The 19,605-nt window shown below is 36.5% G+C and overlaps 1 protein-coding gene across 2 annotated transcripts in view; it reads left to right on the top strand.

Moving 5' to 3' along the window:
• The window catches only part of plxnb2a.1 (plexin b2a, tandem duplicate 1), a 97,379-nt gene extending 83,246 nt beyond the window's left edge, over nt 1–14,133 (top strand). For both annotated transcript variants that reach the window (XM_079868137.1, XM_079868138.1), the window contains 21 exons: nt 664–800; nt 884–1,063; nt 1,260–1,371; nt 2,305–2,514; nt 2,630–2,809; nt 2,893–3,029; nt 3,561–3,661; nt 3,896–4,125; nt 4,256–4,437; nt 5,033–5,099; nt 5,176–5,322; nt 5,842–5,998; nt 6,458–6,558; nt 7,022–7,106; nt 7,366–7,517; nt 7,635–7,795; nt 11,000–11,147; nt 11,242–11,306; nt 11,383–11,458; nt 12,128–12,202; nt 12,348–14,133. In XM_079868137.1, coding sequence (XP_079724263.1) covers nt 664–800; nt 884–1,063; nt 1,260–1,371; nt 2,305–2,514; nt 2,630–2,809; nt 2,893–3,029; nt 3,561–3,661; nt 3,896–4,125; nt 4,256–4,437; nt 5,033–5,099; nt 5,176–5,322; nt 5,842–5,998; nt 6,458–6,558; nt 7,022–7,106; nt 7,366–7,517; nt 7,635–7,795; nt 11,000–11,147; nt 11,242–11,306; nt 11,383–11,458; nt 12,128–12,202; nt 12,348–12,452 — 2,808 coding nt within the window. In that variant the 3' untranslated portion in view covers nt 12,453–14,133. The remainder of the gene's footprint in view (nt 1–663; nt 801–883; nt 1,064–1,259; nt 1,372–2,304; nt 2,515–2,629; nt 2,810–2,892; nt 3,030–3,560; nt 3,662–3,895; nt 4,126–4,255; nt 4,438–5,032; nt 5,100–5,175; nt 5,323–5,841; nt 5,999–6,457; nt 6,559–7,021; nt 7,107–7,365; nt 7,518–7,634; nt 7,796–10,999; nt 11,148–11,241; nt 11,307–11,382; nt 11,459–12,127; nt 12,203–12,347) is intronic.
• Nucleotides 14,134–19,605: the final 5,472 nt, after the last annotated feature.

The following is a 19,605-nucleotide window of genomic DNA, read 5'->3' on the forward strand; positions in this document are numbered from 1 at the left end:
ACCAAAGTTGCATTTGTAATCAAAAATACAGTAAATAATATTGTAAAATAGTATTGCAATTTAAAGTAACTGTTTCCTACTTTTATATATATATATATATATATAATATCTCAAGAGTTCAGATGCAAAAGCCTCTAAGTGCCATCTGAAATTTTCTTCTAGAATGATCATTTTTATAAAGCTTGTATATTTAGGTTAAGTGATTTCACTTAAATGACAATTAATAGGTAATTTGCATTGCCATTTAAGTGAAATGATTGAACTTAAATATACGAGCCTGATAAAAATTATCATTCTAGAATATATATATATATAATATATGATGTACCAACATTTATTTAAAAGTTTAAAATGAACAAAATTATTTAACATATATATTTTTTGTAACATTAAAAATGTATTTACTGTCACTTTTGATCAGTTCAGTGCATCCTTGATGAATAAATGTATTCATTAAAAAATCTGACCCCAAAATGTAGTGTATGTATAGGTTGTTATATCTTTTCAGAGTTTCAATTGAAGTTATGTTTTCTCCTAAACACTGACTGTGCATACATAGCCTTATTAATATTTAATAAAGCTAGTCTGATGTAGAAAAATGAGCTCTCAGGGAGCTGTAAGTGAGCAAATGTTAACAGAAAGAGTTTTCTTCCCATCTTCAAGGATCCTGTCCCCATGACTGTGTCCCCCTCTAAAGGCCCAGCTGCTGGAGGAACCATCATCACTATCACAGGACAGTACCTAGACACGGCAAGTAAAGATGACATCAGCATCACAGTGGACAAAGAGCCTTGTGAAGTGTGAGTAACAAGCAAGCAGTAGATTTCTGGAAGATTTGGATCTTTGTCCAATCCTGATTGTGCCTCTGTTTTCAAACATGTAGTTTGACATTTGACAAGGAGATCACCTGCAAAACAGGCCCATATAAAGGACAGAAGATTCCTTCAGATAAGTTCCCTGTTATTGTGAAGTACGGCAAGGAGACTTCCAAAGAAGTCAGCGGATTCGAATACTCAACAAATCCCAAAGTTACAGAGTACGCCCCACAGGCCAGCTTTGTTTGGTAAGTCCGTTCTTAATCTTTGCTCACACATACAGGTCGCTTTACTGTCGCTCGCTATTAGGCATTTCTAACATTGAATGCCATGGCTTTGAAAATCTGATCACAAATAAGACGTCAACAGGGGTGGGTCCATGGGTGAGAATAAATGGCTGTGTATATAAGTGCTACATGTCTATGTTTGTTTGTGTGTTTTCAGTGGAGGCCGTAAGATCTTAGTTATGGGATCTGGATTTGATCAGGTGCAAAGAGCCACTATGCGAGTGCTGCCCTCTTCTGACGAGTTAAATCCCAACTCTGGCGACATGGAGGTGCGTCTCATGTTTGTCTTGATGCTTTTGCACCGATCTGTGGTCGAGTTAGTGGTCTCTTACAATAAGCAAGGCTGGAATTTGAAACGAAACGAATTCCTTAACGAAATAGTTCACCTAAAAATTCAAAGTTCAGATGTCACTGTTTACTTTTATGTCATTCCAAACCTGTTGGATGCAGCGTTGTTATTGTTAACTAAAACGATTAAAAATAGCTTTCGTTAATTGAAAAGAGTCGGAAATAAATACAAATAAATAGATAAAAAAAAGAAGTGTTTCCTTGGCAACTAAGTGAAATAAAATTCAAATTACTCAAATTAAAACAATACATTTAAGCAAAATAGAAATATAAAAAATGACTAAAACTTAATAATACAAAAATAAAAAATAAATCCAAATAAAAGCTAAATCAAAATATTAATGAATAATATAAAGATATATAAAAGGCAAACAGGTATTTTCGTTGTTCGTAGTGACCACAGGCTCTAAAAAGGATCAAAATCATTTTCGAAATCAAAATCGTTTATCGGAAGCATTTTCATTTTCATCTCTTTAATATTACGATAACTGAATAAGTTGCTTGTGCTTTAATTTTAAATCTTCTGGTTTCCTGTTTTTGTTCTGTCAGATGTTATTGATTGGCTCGACTTAAGAAATGTCAGCATTTCGTTTTCGTGCAATTTCCTTTTGATCAAATGTCTGGCTGTCATAACTCATTGCTTGGTTCCAAGCTGAAGAGTTCCCTTTCCTCTCTCACTCTCCTCTGTCTGCATCTTCTTAATATTTCCTTCCCTCTATCTCCCTTCTCTTAATGTTAATAAACAACATTCATCACGCAGCTGACACCATGCTGTCTCATTTCTTTTTTAGTGCTCAGACATTTGTGAAATGTGTTTTATACAGAGATAAACTGACTTGTTTTCTTTCCTGCAGTTCGTTCAAGAAGTTAGCAGCAAGACCGACTCCGTGCTGGAGTTCCTCTCTCCGGTTGTGAACAAGACATATGTGAACCTTTCCTTAAGAACCATCATCCAGCTAGACAACTTGGTGGAGAACTTGACTCATTTTGTTTACCATCCAGACCCCTCGTTCGAAGATTTACGTGAAAAAGCCATCACGGAAGGCAGCATCATCAATGTTAATGCAAGTATTTTTTCTAACGCTATTTTACAGTAAAGATGATATAAGAGGGTTTTGTTTCAGTAACTGGCGATTGTGCTTTCTAAAAAATCACTGCTTCATTGCTTCTTTGTTACAGGGTCGAGGTTTTTCCAAAGCCATGACTGCCAATGAGGCCCAGGCGTTTGTGGGCGATGAGCAGTGCAACGTGACAATCCTAGAGGACGATAAGTTGTTCCTTGTGGCCCCCTCCAGCCCTCCTAAATCCACCTCCAGACGCCATCGCAGAGACACCAGCTCAGAGGCCATGGAGCTGCTGGTTAGAGACTGTTCTCCTCAAGTTTTAATCACAGTTGTTCTGACCAATTTTACCCTGCGTTCAAAGTTTCTCGTCTTTTTCAGATCAAATTCGGAAAAGGCGAGTGGAAAGTCGGCTCTGTACGCTTTGAGAGGAAATACGAGGTTCCTCTTTACATCATCATTCCTGCTGTCCTCATTCCCATGGTCCTCTTCATTGCAGCGTCGGTCTATTGCTACAGGTAACAAACCTCAGAGTGCACCAGACCGTAATAATGTGAACTTAATAACTTTGATTTCAAAGCTATGGTCTAGTGAGTTGCGCACACGCTCAGACATACGTTTTCTTCATATGGTCTCATTCCCTCCATTTCTCTCTATCATTTCCTTTCCTTTCTGTCTAATATAACAAATAAAGAAGTCAACAAATAATAAATAATGAGTAAATCAAATAAAAAAAATGAAAATTCACTTTGATTGTTAACAGCAAATAAACATATTATCTGGATTTCCTGTCCTTATGCTCAAGTGTTATTAAAAAATAAAAAGGTATTGTATTTAAATTGATTAATAATAAGTAAATTAAATTAAGTGGATAAAAAAATAATCAAACCATAAATTAAAATTCACTTTGAACAGCAAATAAACAGTATTAGGATTTCCTGCTCTCTCGCTCTCTCTCTCTACTATCAATAAAACATTAAGTCATATGCATAAGTCATAATAAGCAGTAAATAAGATTAAAATGAATGTTTGTTTTTGCATGTGTACAGGAGGAAAAGCCAGCAGGCAGAACGAGAGTATGAGAAGATCAAAAACCAGCTGGCGAATTTAGAAGAGAGTGTCCGAGATCGCTGTAAAAAAGAGTTCACTGGTAAGATCTCAAGCCATTCATACTGGCGGACCTTTTCCTGCTTCTCAAATAGTTTATCATCTTGTATTCAAATTGAGTCTTTTTGTCTTGGGATGAACAAACTATGAATTACATGTGGTTTTCTGACTTGCTTTGTTTGTTTTTTTGCTTGTCACTTCAGCAAATATTTGTTTTTTAGCAGAACAAAGATGAGTTTTTGCTATTCTGAAAGTACCAGCTCTCTGTTTCTCTTAGATCTTATGATAGAGATGGAGGACCACACTAGTGATCTGAGTGAAGCTCGAATCCCATTCCTGGACTACAAGAACTACACCAACCGCGTTTTCTTCCTGCCCTCCAAAGATGGAGCCAACGATGTCATGATCACTGGCAAGCTGGATATCCCAGAATCCCGCAGACCCATTGTAGACCAGGCGCTCAACCAGTTCTCCAATCTCCTGAACAGCAAAACCTTCCTCATCAACGTGAGACCTTAACTTTGTTTCCAGACTACACCCTGATGACATTCTGAAATGTGTTTTCTGCTCTACTATATCTGTGTACTACTGGATTTGATGTATTAGCTGACTTATGTACTATATCTGTGTGCTGTAGTTCATTCGTACCCTGGAGGGCCGGCAGGAGTTCAATGCCAGGAATAAGGTTTACTTTGCCTCCCTGTTGACGGTGGCGCTACATGGCAAGCTGGAGTACTACACGGACATCATGAGAACCCTCTTGCTGGAGCTCATGGAGGAATATGTCCACAGCAAGAATCCCAAACTCATGCTCCGCAGGTCAGAACCGACGCCAAATCAAATTCATGTGTCAATAATTATCACTATATATAGTGACTGAACACAATAATGAATGACATTAGACTTCATATCATAGACTTGGCCCTTTTAAATTGTACGAGTAAACAACCTTAGTAGGGAGTCCCTGATTCAATTTGATTCCAATTCACAAGCTCGCCATTCAGTTTGATTCCTGTTTTGATTCAATTTGATTCAGATTTATTTAGGTATATTTTTGTTCTGATGTTCATTTTGCTTATATATTTCTTCCATATAATGCTGTAAATTATACTGGGCAGTGTTTTACACTGGCAGCGTGTCTTTTTGAACCAGCGTGTCATTTGTTTGTGAATCGTTCTACACTGGTTTCGTTGTGTTTTGTTATTGTGTGCTGAGCTTGTGTTCTGTTGTTTAATGTATACACTGAAAAGAGACACTGAGAAAAGTAGGTTCTTGTGATTTTTAACCATCAATATCAGGATCGTTCAAATGAAGATCATAATTTATCCGAATGCAAGATAAAGCTTTTTTTTTCTTTTTCTTTTTTCGGAAATTCACTGTACTGGCATATCGTCGGTCTGTGTTTCCTGTTCAGGTCTGAGACGGTTGTGGAGAGGATGTTGTGTAACTGGATGTCCATTTGTCTCTACCAGTTCCTGAAGGTGAGCAATTTTGCTACAAATAGAAATTGCAGCAATTGTTTTCTGGTTATGGAGGCTGACTAATGTGTTCTTGCAGGACTCAGCCGGTGAGCCGCTCTATAAGCTCTTTAAAGCCATTAAACATCAGGTGGAAAAAGGTCCAGTTGATGCCAAGATGAAGAAAGCCAAGTACACTCTAAACGACACGGGACTTCTGGGGGATGATGTTGAGTACAGTATTTTGGTGAGTACTTGTATTATTTTCTCATTTCCATTAGGACAGTATGATGGAATTACCTGGAAAACACATTTTAGAAACCACACTTATTTCTGAAGTGTGTGGCATGTCTGTTTACTCCTAATATGTCTACAAAGTGGTTTCCTAGCAGAAACGGTCAGTAAGGGACCCGTTCAACGGATAGCTTGTTAATACAGAATGGGAGACTCAGGAAAGCAGAGACAGTGTTAGTGTGTCCATCATTGTTCTCCTAACACCATTTCATTGCCCAGCAGTGAGTCTGTAATCTCATTCTCGACCGTAAAACTGCTCCTCGGGGACTTGAACAGCCATTATCCGCTGGAGGAAACTGTTTTGGCTGAGAACGATTCATGCGATCTTGGAAAACAAACAAAACCGATACTCTTATTTTGTTAGCGGATTACAACCAAGATTTTAGCCTAGTGATTCTTATCTGTTTGTTTATTTGATGACCTTTGTACACTTGATGGTACCAGTATACTAAAGCCTATTTGATCTTTTTAGACCCTGCAGGTGCTGGTTCACGGTGAGGGTCCCGACGTGACCCCTGTCAAAGTCCTGAACTGTGACAGCATCTCCCAGGTGAAGGAGAAGATCATCGAGCAGGTGTACAGGAATCTGCCCTACTCCCAGAGACCCACGGTGGACAGCGTCGCACTCGGTTAGACCTCGCATACATTTGAATTTCCTTGCCACCCAGCACTTATGATTCATTACAGCAGGAACATTTCCAAAAGCTTCTAAACTTTATGAAAGTAACACGCATAAATAGCTCTCTTTATTAACAACGTGCTGCATTTAAAGGAATTGGAGGAAGACACGCTTAATCCCGGCTCTGCACAGATAGCGGTTTGATTAATGGTGGGATTTTGTGCATGTCGGTCTGCACTCCTGCAGTTCTTAATGAGTTGTTCTTCCAAATGTGCTGAATTGTTAAAGCCGATGTCTCGCATCATCCATCAGACAGACGAATCTGGTTAAAAAGAAGTAGTGTAGGGAAAAAACAGCCAGGGATTTTCTTTTTCTCAGGTTGTCAAGTGTAATTCGTGCCTAGTTTGTTGGGGTTTTTTTCCCTCCCTCATACCGTGTTGTAAGACGTTACTTTCTCTTCTTGCCACAGAGTGGCGCCCTGGCTCTACAGGGCAGATCCTGTCTGATCTGGACTTGACATCACAGAAAGAGGGAAGGTGGAAACGAATCAACACACTGGCCCATTACAATGTGAGTATTTGCATAAGTGCTTCCTGTCAGAAACTGTAAAATTGAAACTCTCTTATGTTTCTCACTGATTAATGTTGTCTTGAAGAGCACGTCACTGTGCGATAATTGTCAGTCTATTCAAATTAATATATTGATATTCTGTATTATTTTATTAAACAATATACAATACCACTATATATTTACAATACTATTATAAAATATTGAATTTTATTATACAAAGTATTATTTTCCACATATAAATATTCCTACTAATTATTTTACTATTATTATATTATTATTACTTTTTTATTCTTATTATTAATTCTTATTTATTAAAGGCATAAAAAAACGACATATTTAAGTAATCAGATGTAAAAAATAAGTTAATTTTGAAAATATACTACTAATATAAAACTAATACCATTTTGTGTCTGAATTGATGGATATATATTGTATTCTGTGTGTGTGTGTGTGTTTGTGTTAGGTGAGGGATTGTGCCACCCTTGTCTTGTCTAGAGTTCTGCACACCCAGCAGTCTTTCGACCAGAATCAAGACAACCACGAAGAAAGTTAGTGACTTTGAAGTGTATTGAAGTCTTAAACTGCTACCACCAATTGTGTTTTAATGACACCAGTGCATTGCTTCTTATTGATCCCCTTAATAGTCCAAAACATATTGACAGAATGAATGAAATCTGCTGGTGCACTAAATGAACAGTAAGGTGGAACTGAATCCAAGCTAATGGACTGAATAAGTGTTTAAAATAACTGTTCTCCACACAGGAAGAGCAATCAGTCCTTCAATTGTGCTTGTTTTATGTTGAACAGGAAATGCTTTGCTGGAGGACGATAAAGTATTTCACCTGGTGAGACCAGCGGATGAGCTTGACGAAGTGAAATCAAAGAGGGGGAGTATGAAAGACAAGGCCACGACGAAAGCCATCACTGAGATTTACCTGACCAGACTGCTCTCTATGAAGGTATAGTAGACTGAATATTTGCTTGTACATTTGAACATTTCATTCACATTTAGACTTGCATTTAATTGGAAACGACTGAGGTGAAATAGAAAGCAATGTGCTGTGTTTTTGTTACAGGGCACACTGCAGCAGTTTGTGGACGATTTCTTCCGCAGCGTGTTGTGTCCCGGGACTGTGGTTCCACCTGCAGTCAAGTATTTCTTTGACTTCTTGGATGAACAAGCTCTAAAACATGACAATGTTGATGAAGAGACCATCCACATTTGGAAGACCAACAGGTATGAAACACTGTTAAAACTGTGTAACACTCAACAGTTCTGAACATTCCCTGCTAAAAATGAAAAATTCTGTCATCATTTACTCTCATGTCATGTCACTCCAAACTGTTAACTTACTTTCTTCAGGAGTTTCACTGACTTTCATTGTAAACAATGAGACATTTTTCAACATGTAGGCCCTATGTATTTGAAAATAATTCATGGTAAATTAACATATATTATATTATATTATATTATATTATATTATATTATATTATATTATATTATATTATATTAAACATTTTATTTAAAATATATATGTATTAATATACAGTATAAATAATGTATTTTATAATAACAATTGTAAATTCCCTGCCTTATATTATATTATATTATATTATATTATATTATATTATATTATATTATATTATATTATATTATATTATATTATATTATATTATACATTTTATTTAAAATATATATGTATTAATATACAGTATAAATAATGTATTTTAATTTTATAATAACAATTGTAAATTCCCTGCCTTATATTATATTATATTATATTATATTATATTATATTATATTATATTATATTATATTATATTATATTATATTATATTAAACATTTTTTTTAAATATATATGTATTAATATACAGTATAAATAATGTATTTTATAATAACAATTGTAAATTCCCTGCCTTATATTATATTATATTATATATTTAAATGTATTTTTTTATAATAACAATTGATTGTAAATTCAGTGAACATTATGCTGGCTGTGCGATTTAAAAATAACTTTCACATTTGTGACCCTGGACCACAATACCAGTCACATGGGTAAATTTGTTTAAATTGAGATTTATACATCACGTTCAGCATGAAAGCTGAATAAGTAAGCTTTCCATTGATGTATGGTTTGTTAGGATATGACAATCTTTGGCCGAGATACAACTATTTGAAAAGCTGGAATTTGAGGGTGCAAAAAAATCGAAACAGAGAGAAAATCACATTTAAAGCTGCAGTCCGTAGCTTTTTTGGGTTAAAAATGATCCAAAATAAATTTTTGAGCAAATACATAACCAGCCAGTGTTCAAAACTATCTGCTTGCCGTAGCTCGATTCAAAATGGTAAGCTTGTAATAATGTTTTTAATTCCAGTGGTACTGGTGGATTTCCGCGGGAAATTCGAGCATGTCTTTGCGTCATTACGTCACATCTGTACACATAAAGGAGTCTCGGCTAGTAGGCTATATTGCGTGTGAGGATGTTGGATGTGGAGATTTATAGCCTTTTCACAGCACTTGATATAATTAAACATCAGTTTGATGGCGGATCCAGAAAGGTTCAAACGACAATCACCAGTGACAACTGGAGATTCACCCGAACAAAAAAAAAAAGAGACTGCAACCGGCCCATGCGAAAACAAGGATACGTATCAGAAGGGAATTAAATGTAGTCACGCAATGCTGATGTTGTTAACATTAACAATTTGAGGACAAAGTATGATTTGCATGGTTTTATGTGATATGATAAGCGATCGTTAGATTTAATCAGCATGATTTACTGCAATGCTTTTTTCCCTTAGTTGGTCAGACTCAGAACAAAAGTGGATGTTACTTACTTGTTCAGATGACATTCGGTGAAAATTCATACTTCCAAAAAGTAGAATCTGTGATTGCGAATGACAGTATCCACACCGGCGTGGTGATTGACAGCCTCACATTCTCCTCAAAACATTGTATTCATCCGCGCTGTGCCATGCCGAGGCACAACGCACGTAAAGTTGATAATTCCGCAAATAACTGCAATTGCAGATTTCGAACAGAGATGGCGACAAAGAGGGAAAACTACGGACTGCAGCTTTAAAGTTGTCAATTTATCTTCGTGATTGTGCTGCATTCAAAATGTTTTATATATTTACGGTAGGAAATTTACAGAATATCTTCATGGAACATGATCTTAACTCAATATCCTAATGATTTTTGGCATAAAAGAAAAATCAATAATTTTGATCCATACAGTGTGTTGTTGACTATTGCCACAAATATACCCGTGCGACTTGTGACTGGTTTTGCGATCCAGGGTCACATTTAATTAAAAGCACACTGCCTAACATTTGGGGTAAATGACAGTACATATCCATTTATAGCTAGGCACTTGTTCACATACAACTAACCACTAAAATCCAGTTCTCACAATAAAAAGAACAAACCATCCTAAGAGATTTGAAAACACTGGAGGGAACTGATCCTAACTCTTTTTAACTTGGCAGATTAAATTATCTGGGCTTTAAGCCTTGATAAAAAATTCACAGTGTGTCTTCAGATTGACAGGTTAGGTCTGCATCAGCGTGCTTGACGTACTCTTTTCTCTGTTGCTCCCCCTCTCTCATCCACTGCCATCAGCAGCTCATTAAATTACCCTTCTCATTATTGTTTTGCAGAAGAACAGTGACTGCTGGGTAAGTCACGAACAAGGTTTTGATTTATTTTCAAGGGTTTGTTCTAAGTCAAGGCCAACGGGACTCTGGTATTGACTCCGTATGGATTGCCCAGTGCCTCTGGGACGCCGTTATAATAAAATCTCATTCCAAAAACTCTGAGATACAGTAACTATTTTCTAACAAATGATGGTCTTTAATTGAATGAGGAGGTGCGGATACAGGCACTAGATCAAGGGATTAAAAACAGCTCTGGAGGAATGAAGATAAAGTTATTACAATCCTTTAAACAAAAAAAAAACAATGCCTTAGTTGAAATTAAAATGGCATTTCTATTCAGTAGAGGGTTTGTTGTGGTTGTCTTCATTAAACTAGATTGATTGGTACTCCGAGCTTAAGTTTTACTGGCAAATCTGGGCCATTTTTATATTAATATTTTACTTAATTTGTGCCATAAGTATCAAAAACAATGCACTTTAAAAAAAAATATATTAGTGGTAGGCCCTGCTTCAAATGGTTTATTTTTTACTTAAATTATATATATTTTTATTTATATTTTAATTTTGTTGTTTTTATTTGTTTTTGTTACTGTCCTACAGTGCATGTTGTTTTTGTTTTGTTTTGGGGAATCACATTTAAATGTTAACTTTTTTTTTTAAATACATTTTTATTTAGTTTTGTCCTTTAGGTAAATTTGTCCTAAGATACATTCTTGTCATTTAATAAGAATTTATCTTCAAAGAAATTGATGTATGGGCTGTGTGTGTGTATTTCTGCAGTTTGCCTCTACGGTTCTGGGTGAACATTTTGAAAAACCCTCACTTCATGTTTGACGTTCATGTGACGGAAGTGGTGGACGCCTCTCTGTCTGTCATCGCCCAGACCTTCATGGATGCCTGCACCAAGAGTGAGCACAAACTTACCCGGGTGAGCAGCAACGTTTGATGATGTACTTTATCAATCCTATAATGTCATCTTGGCTTTCTGTCTCATGTTCCCTTTCTTGATCTCTCTTTCACAGGAGTCCCCCAGCAACAAACTGCTTTATGCAAAGGAAATCTCCACTTACAAGAAGATGGTTGATGAGTAGGTTTCTATTCTGATCAACAGTTTGTACATATGTAATCACAGAAAAAGTAACCATGTTCTCTTTGCTCTTCAGTTATTACAAAGGCGTCCGGCAGATGGTTCCAGTCAGTGATCAAGACATGAACACGCACCTTGCAGAGATTTCACGTGTATGTTTATTTTATTCTATTTTATTTATTTATTTTATATTTTTAAAAGATATATATATATATATATATATATATATATATATATATATATATATATATATATATATTATATATATATATATATATATTGTCATTTTTATTTAATGTAATTTCCATTTTATTTTGTTATATTTTGTCATTTTTATATATTTTTTGTTTTATTTTTTATTATTTTCTGTTTTCATTTTTATTTTATATTTTGTCATTTTTATATTTTTGTTGTTGTTTTATTTTTTATTATTTTCTGTTTTAATGTAATTTCTATTTTGTTTTATGTTGTCGTTTGTCCATTTTATATTTAATTTAATTTTTATTATTATATACTTTTTCATTTTTATTTTTTAATTTTTTTATTATAATATATTTTGTAATTTTATTTTTTGTAATTTTATATTTTAATTTGATTTTGTTTTATTCTTATTTTTCCTATTTTACTTTTTATATTTTGAATTTTTTATTATTATTATTATTATTATTATTATTATTATTTTTCCCCTTTTTTATTTCAACATTTTTCATTAATTTATTTCATTTAAATTTTTATTTATTTTGTGTAATTTTATATTTAATTTAATTTGATCGATTGCATGTTATGGTAAATAACAGATTTGGCATTTTATCTTCCTCCAGTCTCACACAGATAAGTTAAACACCCAGGTTGCATTGCACCAACTTTACCAGTATGCCAGCAAGTACTACGACGGGGTAGGTGTTATTACACATCAGAGTATGTGAGCGAGGCGACGGTCATTTCCATACCGACTCGCATCCTCTGCTACACATATTTCTTGCTTGAGGTCAATGAGTAAAACAGCACAAATATCTCTCTTTCTTGCCTTGCCACCCGTAGATCATCTCGTCGCTGGAGGATGACCCTGCCGCCCAGAGCAAACAGCTGACCCTCAGACTGCAGCAGATCGCCGCTGCGCTGGAGAATAAAGTGACCGACCTTTAGTGTCGGGAGCCCAGACTTGAGATAGGAGACGGAAGTGCCACTAAGTCCAAGACGCAGCTCAATTTAATGGGCTCAAAAATAAGAACATCCCTTCTGGAGGACTCTCTGGTTGATGGAGCCTCTGCTCCGGCGAGTGAAAGAAAAAGCGAGGTGGAACACAGACTATTAGCGGACCCTTCCTTTCCTCATGGCTTTCAGCTTTGCTCTTGATTCAGTGGGACCAATATAAACTCTGAGCTGAGGGGAACATCACAAATGTTGCTGAAATTGAAAACTCACTATGGTACTTCTCAGATAAGCACCTGCACAATGAAAGTCCAGCATTTTTTTTTTTTTTTTCTGCTATGCCAATAATCAGATGTTCGGTATATTCTACCTGTGTAGATGAAATAAAATAGTATTATATGTAAATATATTTTTACACTTAAGGCAGCGAGAGAGAGGCTTTAGACAAAACAAATTGATTATTGTTTCTGTGGAAGAGCACCGTTTTGTTTTCCTGTGTATTTTAAGTGCCACTTTCATTCCTGTGCAGTGATTGTCACATCCTGTGGGTTCTTTAAGGCCATTGGCTCACGGTTCTGTTTGTGGTAGCACTATCGATTTGTATTGGTGTCTGTGATGCTGATGTCCGAGCCAGTGCTTCTTTTGTCCCTCCCAAAATTTTTTATTGTATTTTACCGGTGATTCCGTACAATAATGTCATTGAGTCAATTTCAAATTCAACCACTCTTCAAAAGAACAGAGGCCATTATTGCAGAGCGACTGTCCAAGTCTCAAAAACAAAGCAAGCACATTTGATCCACGACATGCAGACACTCAGAACAAAGGCCAAGGAAGCTTTAATCTCCCGCTCCTTTGGTGTCTGATCCAGCAGTTGCATTTTTATGTTTTGCACCATCTTTGCTTTTATTATATGTGCACTTCGACACACAGCTTGCCTTATTTTATGACACAATTATGATTTTTTTTTGTATTTTAAATCAACAATACAAGACCGATTCAATCAAGGAAGTTTACATTGCTGGTTGCCTTTCTTAAAAAGAAGTGTAACACACGAATGGTAGAGAATTTTCTTTGAATGTGATTACGAAATGCGAACGAACGTGACTTTCTCAGCGTTTGCCTTAACAGCAATAGTTTGGACTGAGCGACTCATATGCCAATTAAATCATGATATCATAGAATGAATTGAATTCAGTTTATTGGTACTGTTTTATTTTGGGGGGGGGGGGGACATTTTCTTTTAAAAAAATAATAAATTTGTTTTATTTAGAGCTTACCAAAGTTTTTTTTTTTTTTTTCGCAGCTGTCCGCAACCATCTAATGCATCTGTTGTTTTATATGTATCAAATTATTTAGTTTAAAGTGTGATTTAATTGATAAAATATATATATAGAGAGAGAGAGAGAGAGAGAGAGAGAAAATGGTAAGGCAGCTGATGGTAATCTTAATCTGTCCTCAAACTGAATTTTTTTGGTAATTTGTGAATGGTACGATTTTCCTACCTGTATGTTCTGACTCAATTGTGCCAAACACTGCACACTCTTAATGACAAAAGAATAATGTGGACTATATTGTTTAGTCATGAACTTTACTAGTGGGAGTGATTCGTGTTGCCTTTAGGTAGGCGGTGACAGTCACTCTGCAGCCAATCAGAGGCTGGCACCGCCCATTCTGAGCATGATGGACACAACAGGAAATGCCTTTGAACTGTAAATATAGCCAGACTGCCAAGATTTCATATTCTTTTCTCCTTTTTCTCGCTGCTCCTGCCAGTTCTCCTGTGTTGTCTAGCTACCGTGTCAGTGGCTTATTGTAAAGCTTCTTGTTTGCCTTTCTTTACCAGGTAGTGCCTTACAAATACGAGTAATAATGATCAGTTGTGTGGTGATTGTGTCTGCATTAAAAATTGCAATAGGGACCTTAGTTATGTTTCTCTGTTTTTGTACAATAACTGTTCTATACCTTTTTTAAATGTGTATGTTGGCCTGTTATATACTTATATTTTCTAATATATCCCTGGTCTGAAATCTGAACCAAACCAAGAGATACTTGCAAGCAGCCTGATGAGGATCCTGCAACTCTAGATACATCTTTATACACTCACCTAAAGGATTATTAGGAACACCATAATACTGTGTTTGACCCCCTTTCGCCTTCAGAACTGCCTTAATTCTACGTGGCATTGATTCAACAAGGTGCTGAAAGCATTCTTTAGAAATGTTGGCCCATATTGATAGGATAGCATCTTGCAGTTGATGGAGATTTGTGGGATGCACATCCAGGGCACGAAGCTCCCGTTCCACCACATCCCAAAGATGCTCTATTGGGTTGAGATCTGGTGACTGTGGGGGCCATTTTAGTACAGTGAACTCATTGTCATGTTCAAGAAACCAATTTGAAATGATTCGAGCTTTGTGACATGGTGCATTATCCTGCTGGAAGTAGCCATCAGAGGATGGGTACATGGTGGTCATAAAGGGAGGTAGGTCATGGTGGTCATAAAGGGCTCAGGTAGGCCGTGGCATTTAAACGATGCCCAATTGGCACTAAGGGGCCTAAAGTGTGCCAAGAAAACATCCCCCACACAATAACACCACCACCACCAGCCTGCACAGTGGTAACAAGGCATGATGGATCCATGTTCTCATTCTGTTTACGCCAAATTCTGACTCTACCATCTGAATGTCTCAACAGAAATCGAGACTCATCAGACCAGGCAACATTTTTTCAGTCTTCAACTGTCCAATTTTGGTGAGCTCGTGCAAATTGTAGCCTCTTTTTCCTATTTGTAGTGGAGATGAGTGGTACCCGGTGGGGTCTTCTGCTGTTGTAGCCCATCCGCCTCAAGGTTGTGCGTGTTGTGGCTTCACAAATGCTTTGCTGCATACCTCGGTTGTAACGAGTGGTTATTTCAGTCAAAGTTGCTCTTCTATCAGCTTGAATCAGTCGGGCCATTCTCCTCTGACCTCTAGCATCAGCAAGGCATTTTCGCCCACAGGACTGCCGCATACTGGATGTTTTTCCCTTTTCACACCATTCTTTGTAAACCCTAGAAATGGTTGTGCGTGAAAATCCCAGTAACTGAGCAGATTGTGAAATACTCAGACCGGCCCGTCTGGCACCAACAACCATGCCACGCTCAAAATTGCTTAAATCACCTTTCTTTCCCATTCTGACATTCAGTTTGGAGTTCAGGAGATTGTCTTGACCAGGACCACATCCCTAAATGCATTGAAGCAACTGCCATGTGATTGGTTGATTAGATAATTGCATTAATGAGAAATTGAACAGGTGTTCCTAATAATCCTTTAGGTGAGTGTAGATGACATCAGTGATGAGGTAAGAATCAGGCGATAATTTTTCTTAATTTGTTTTAATGATCAGTCAATTTAAACGTTTTATTGTTATGGTTGGTAAAAAACCCATTAATACTAACTAGTAATGAATAGTCCTTATTAAATCAGTAGTTTTAGTGGTCCATGCACTAATAAATGTTTGCTTTCAAGCAATATAGACAGCTGACGGGTCCTTTACAACAATCAAGACCAAATTTAGAGGCATTAAGATCAATGAGTCAAGTCCAAAAGTGCATTTTAAACCGTCTTTTGTCTAGAGACCAATACTAAAGGGAATAGGATTGTACAGGTAGCTCTGATGTATGTAGATTAGAAAGCAATCACATTAAACTTACTGCAGATGGGAGTGACTGTAAATGGTTTGTACTGTATTATGTCAAGCCATTACTGTCAGTGTTAATGTGTTGGATGTGCTTTCCAGGAAATGAATGCACCTCAGTCTGAAATAAATGACAGCATGAATATTTATTTAATTACACACCGGTGTTATTGGGAACTAAAACTGGTTAAAATGTTTTTAATTCAAATAAAATAAAAAAATAATTAAAAAAAAAAAATCCCTTGGCAATAAGTACGTATTACAATTATTGAAATAAAGCTAATTACAAACTATTTAGCCATATAAATTAATATTACGTATGTCAAAAGTGCATAAACTACAAACATGTCAAAAACACAATGAGACTAACATTACAATGAAAAGTTAAAATATGAAAAAAGCTACTTCAAAATATTAATAAGAACTATAATAATATAGAAATTATACTCAAATAACTCTGTTTAGCTGAGTGACTGCACCGCTGATATTCAGTACAACAGCACTCTTGCTTGTGAACTTTTCTTCTACCAACAAAAATTTTTTTGTTTCAATTTTTTTTTTACTTGTCTAAAAGTCAGGCTGGAACGGAAGTATGTGAGTGGAGCGGAAAAGGGGAACAGTTTTAAATGTTTGTTTGTACACTGGATACATGGGAAAACGACAATTACAGTAAAAAATAAAAAAGAAGAGGTAAATATAGGATTGCATCTCTCTCTCTCTCTCTCTCTCTCTCTCTCTCTCTCTCTCTCTCTCTCTCTCCACACCGTTAACTTCATTGGTTTATTTTTAAGTAGACATTAATTGTTGTTTTCTCTGAATGGTCCTGCCTGAAGGCCTGAGAGCTTTCAGAGTAAACTAGGACACAGATCACTTCTGGTCCAAGGCGTGAGTGAAACATGAACGTGTGTCAGTGACTCCAACATAAAGACGAGGCTGTGACACCATTTACGGGAGGACAACAAGCTGAAGTACATTGAATTAGATGTTGTGTGCCGAAGTTGTTTGTTCTCTTTTATCTCCGGCTATTTTCAGACTCTTTCCTCCTCAGGTTCGGACACTTTAACCTTTTTTCTTCTTCATTTTGTTGGATTTATTTTGAATTTTGGTGTTCTGTTACAGTAATAGAGGGCCAATTCCAAATTTGTTTACTTAGATTAGCTAGAAACACTTAACAATGTTAATATACTGCCCTCTGCTGCCCAAATGGATCCATTTTACACCCATTATAGCTTGGACTAAAAAATGAGAGAAAAATATTAATTATGTTCCTGTGATCTCAATGCCATTAACTACTCCTGTGAAGAGTGTGCAAAAAAAAAAAAAACTGCCTTCCTTTCTGTGACTAAGAATAACGCTGACTAGTCTAAGGTCTAAATGGAGTTGTGTACTGGCCTGATGACTGTAAACCATTAAGCATTCTCAGGAAGTTTTAATCTATCTAAGTGGAAGGCACATGGTGAAAGGAAATAACAGTTATGAAAAGGCCAAGTGTATGACTCATTACCGGCTGAATACAGAGAGAGAAAATAACTAAAGTTATAAGCCAGAATTTATCAGGATGAAGACAACTTTACAGATCTAACATTTTCTATATTTAACGAATAATTCATGCCCTTCCCAAGTTTAAAAGCTTCCCATTTGTGCTTTTTAAACACTCCAGTGCATTCGCCACCTAGATGCCTATGTATCTGTTTTTTCTTGAAGTCTCAGGATGGATTTAATCCGTAGTGTCTGTCCACACTATGTCGTTTTTTAATATTTTCCGATGCTCTTGTATCGCTGGTCAGCACTTTTTATCACCTGAGTGTCTTGTTTCTTCTTTGTTCTGTGTTATACACGACTCGGAGACCAATTTCAACCAAAAACAGCATGTATAATTAGTCTATGTCCTCACTTGCCTGCTAAAAGGAATGGGAACATGGATACGGAGACATTTACGGTGTGTGGTTGTGGCGTATGCTGCTCCTAATAAGATACAATTCATATAAATGTAATTCTGTCATTTTCTCAGACAGGATACTTCTGTAGTGGCGTCACCTTTGATTGCTTTTAATGTGTGTGTGTGTGTGTGTGTGTGTGTGTGTGTGTGTGTGTGTGTGTGTGTGTGTGTTGTAAACTTATTCAGTTTACATTTTGCACAGTATGTTGGTTTTAGCATTTTATTTGTTGAATTTGAAACTATGCTGATTATTATTATATATTAATGTATTTTTATTAACAAAAAATTTGGCTTTTTTTATTGTTTTAAAATAATTTCAAATTATTTTAATTATTAATAAACTATTAAATTCTATTATTGTATGAATGGTATGTATTATAAATTAACTTTTCTAAAATCTATTTTTCAGACGATATGTTACCCCAGTAAAAGTTTGCTCTGGCCTCCTTGGCCCCTGTATTAGAGCCACTGCTCTAAAGAGAATGTGCAATTTGCACACATCGCATTTTTATTCTTTTAATTAGCTTTGCCTTTCCAACAGTGTTATCAGCCCTCTTCCCAACATATGCACACAATCTCTGTTACCTGGGCAACCCTGCCAGGGTGGAGGAATACCTCTCACCAACCTCCTCCCTTCTTTCTCTCTCTCTCTTTTTTCCCTCTCTCCCCCCGTACAAGCGTCCTGCCTCTCTCTGAGACTCAAGGGAAGTATATCAGCTCAGACACATTCAGACTGCACTTCTCTCATCCTCACTCTCTCCTCATCCCTCCATTCATCCCTCTCCTGTCTAATTCCCATAATCTCTTTCTCTTTTCCCTTCTCATTCCCCTCTGGACTGTCCATCTCTTAGATTCACTTTGGTCAATTTTAAAGCATGGGCTGTGGGAATTCCACCGCTGGCAGCACAGCTGCAGGTAAGTGTGCCTTTTCTGACCTTATTTCTGTGTGTGCGAGTGTACACAAGTATGTGTGTGTGTGAGAGAGAGAGCTCTGTAAACAAACCCATGTCTGCTCATTTGAGTTTAGCCATCTAGTCGTATCTCTCTCTCTCTCTCTCTCTTCAAAAACCATTGGCTGCTGGCCAGACACACTGTTGTGAATGGGAGATTTGAGAGTCTGTCAGGACTGAAACATTCATCAAGATTCACTCAACCCAGTCCTTGCAGGTTTTAAATATATAGATCTAATCGTTAAACAACTAGTATGATATAGAAGTATATATTGGAAGTCCATTGAGACTAAATGAAATTCATGAATGGTGTTTGTTTACACTGCTGGAAAGGGATGTGAACCTCTCAGAGGATGAGACTGACGTATCTCTCTCAGCTGGACATGGACAAGTGTGTGTGTGTGTGTCTGTGTGTGTCGGTGAACGTTCTGTCCTCAGTCAATTTTCAAAAATCAAGAGAGTTAGACCACAATCTGAACACGCTTCAGTGTGAGTCATCTCACTTGAGCAAGCAAATAAACAGGAGCCTTGGCAGGAATGAGCATGAATCGATATCGACTGCTCTGTGAGGGTTGTAGTGGAG

This window comes from Squalius cephalus, assembly GCF_949319135.1.
Source record: "Squalius cephalus genome assembly, chromosome: 4".
NCBI lineage: Eukaryota > Metazoa > Chordata > Actinopteri > Cypriniformes > Leuciscidae > Squalius > Squalius cephalus.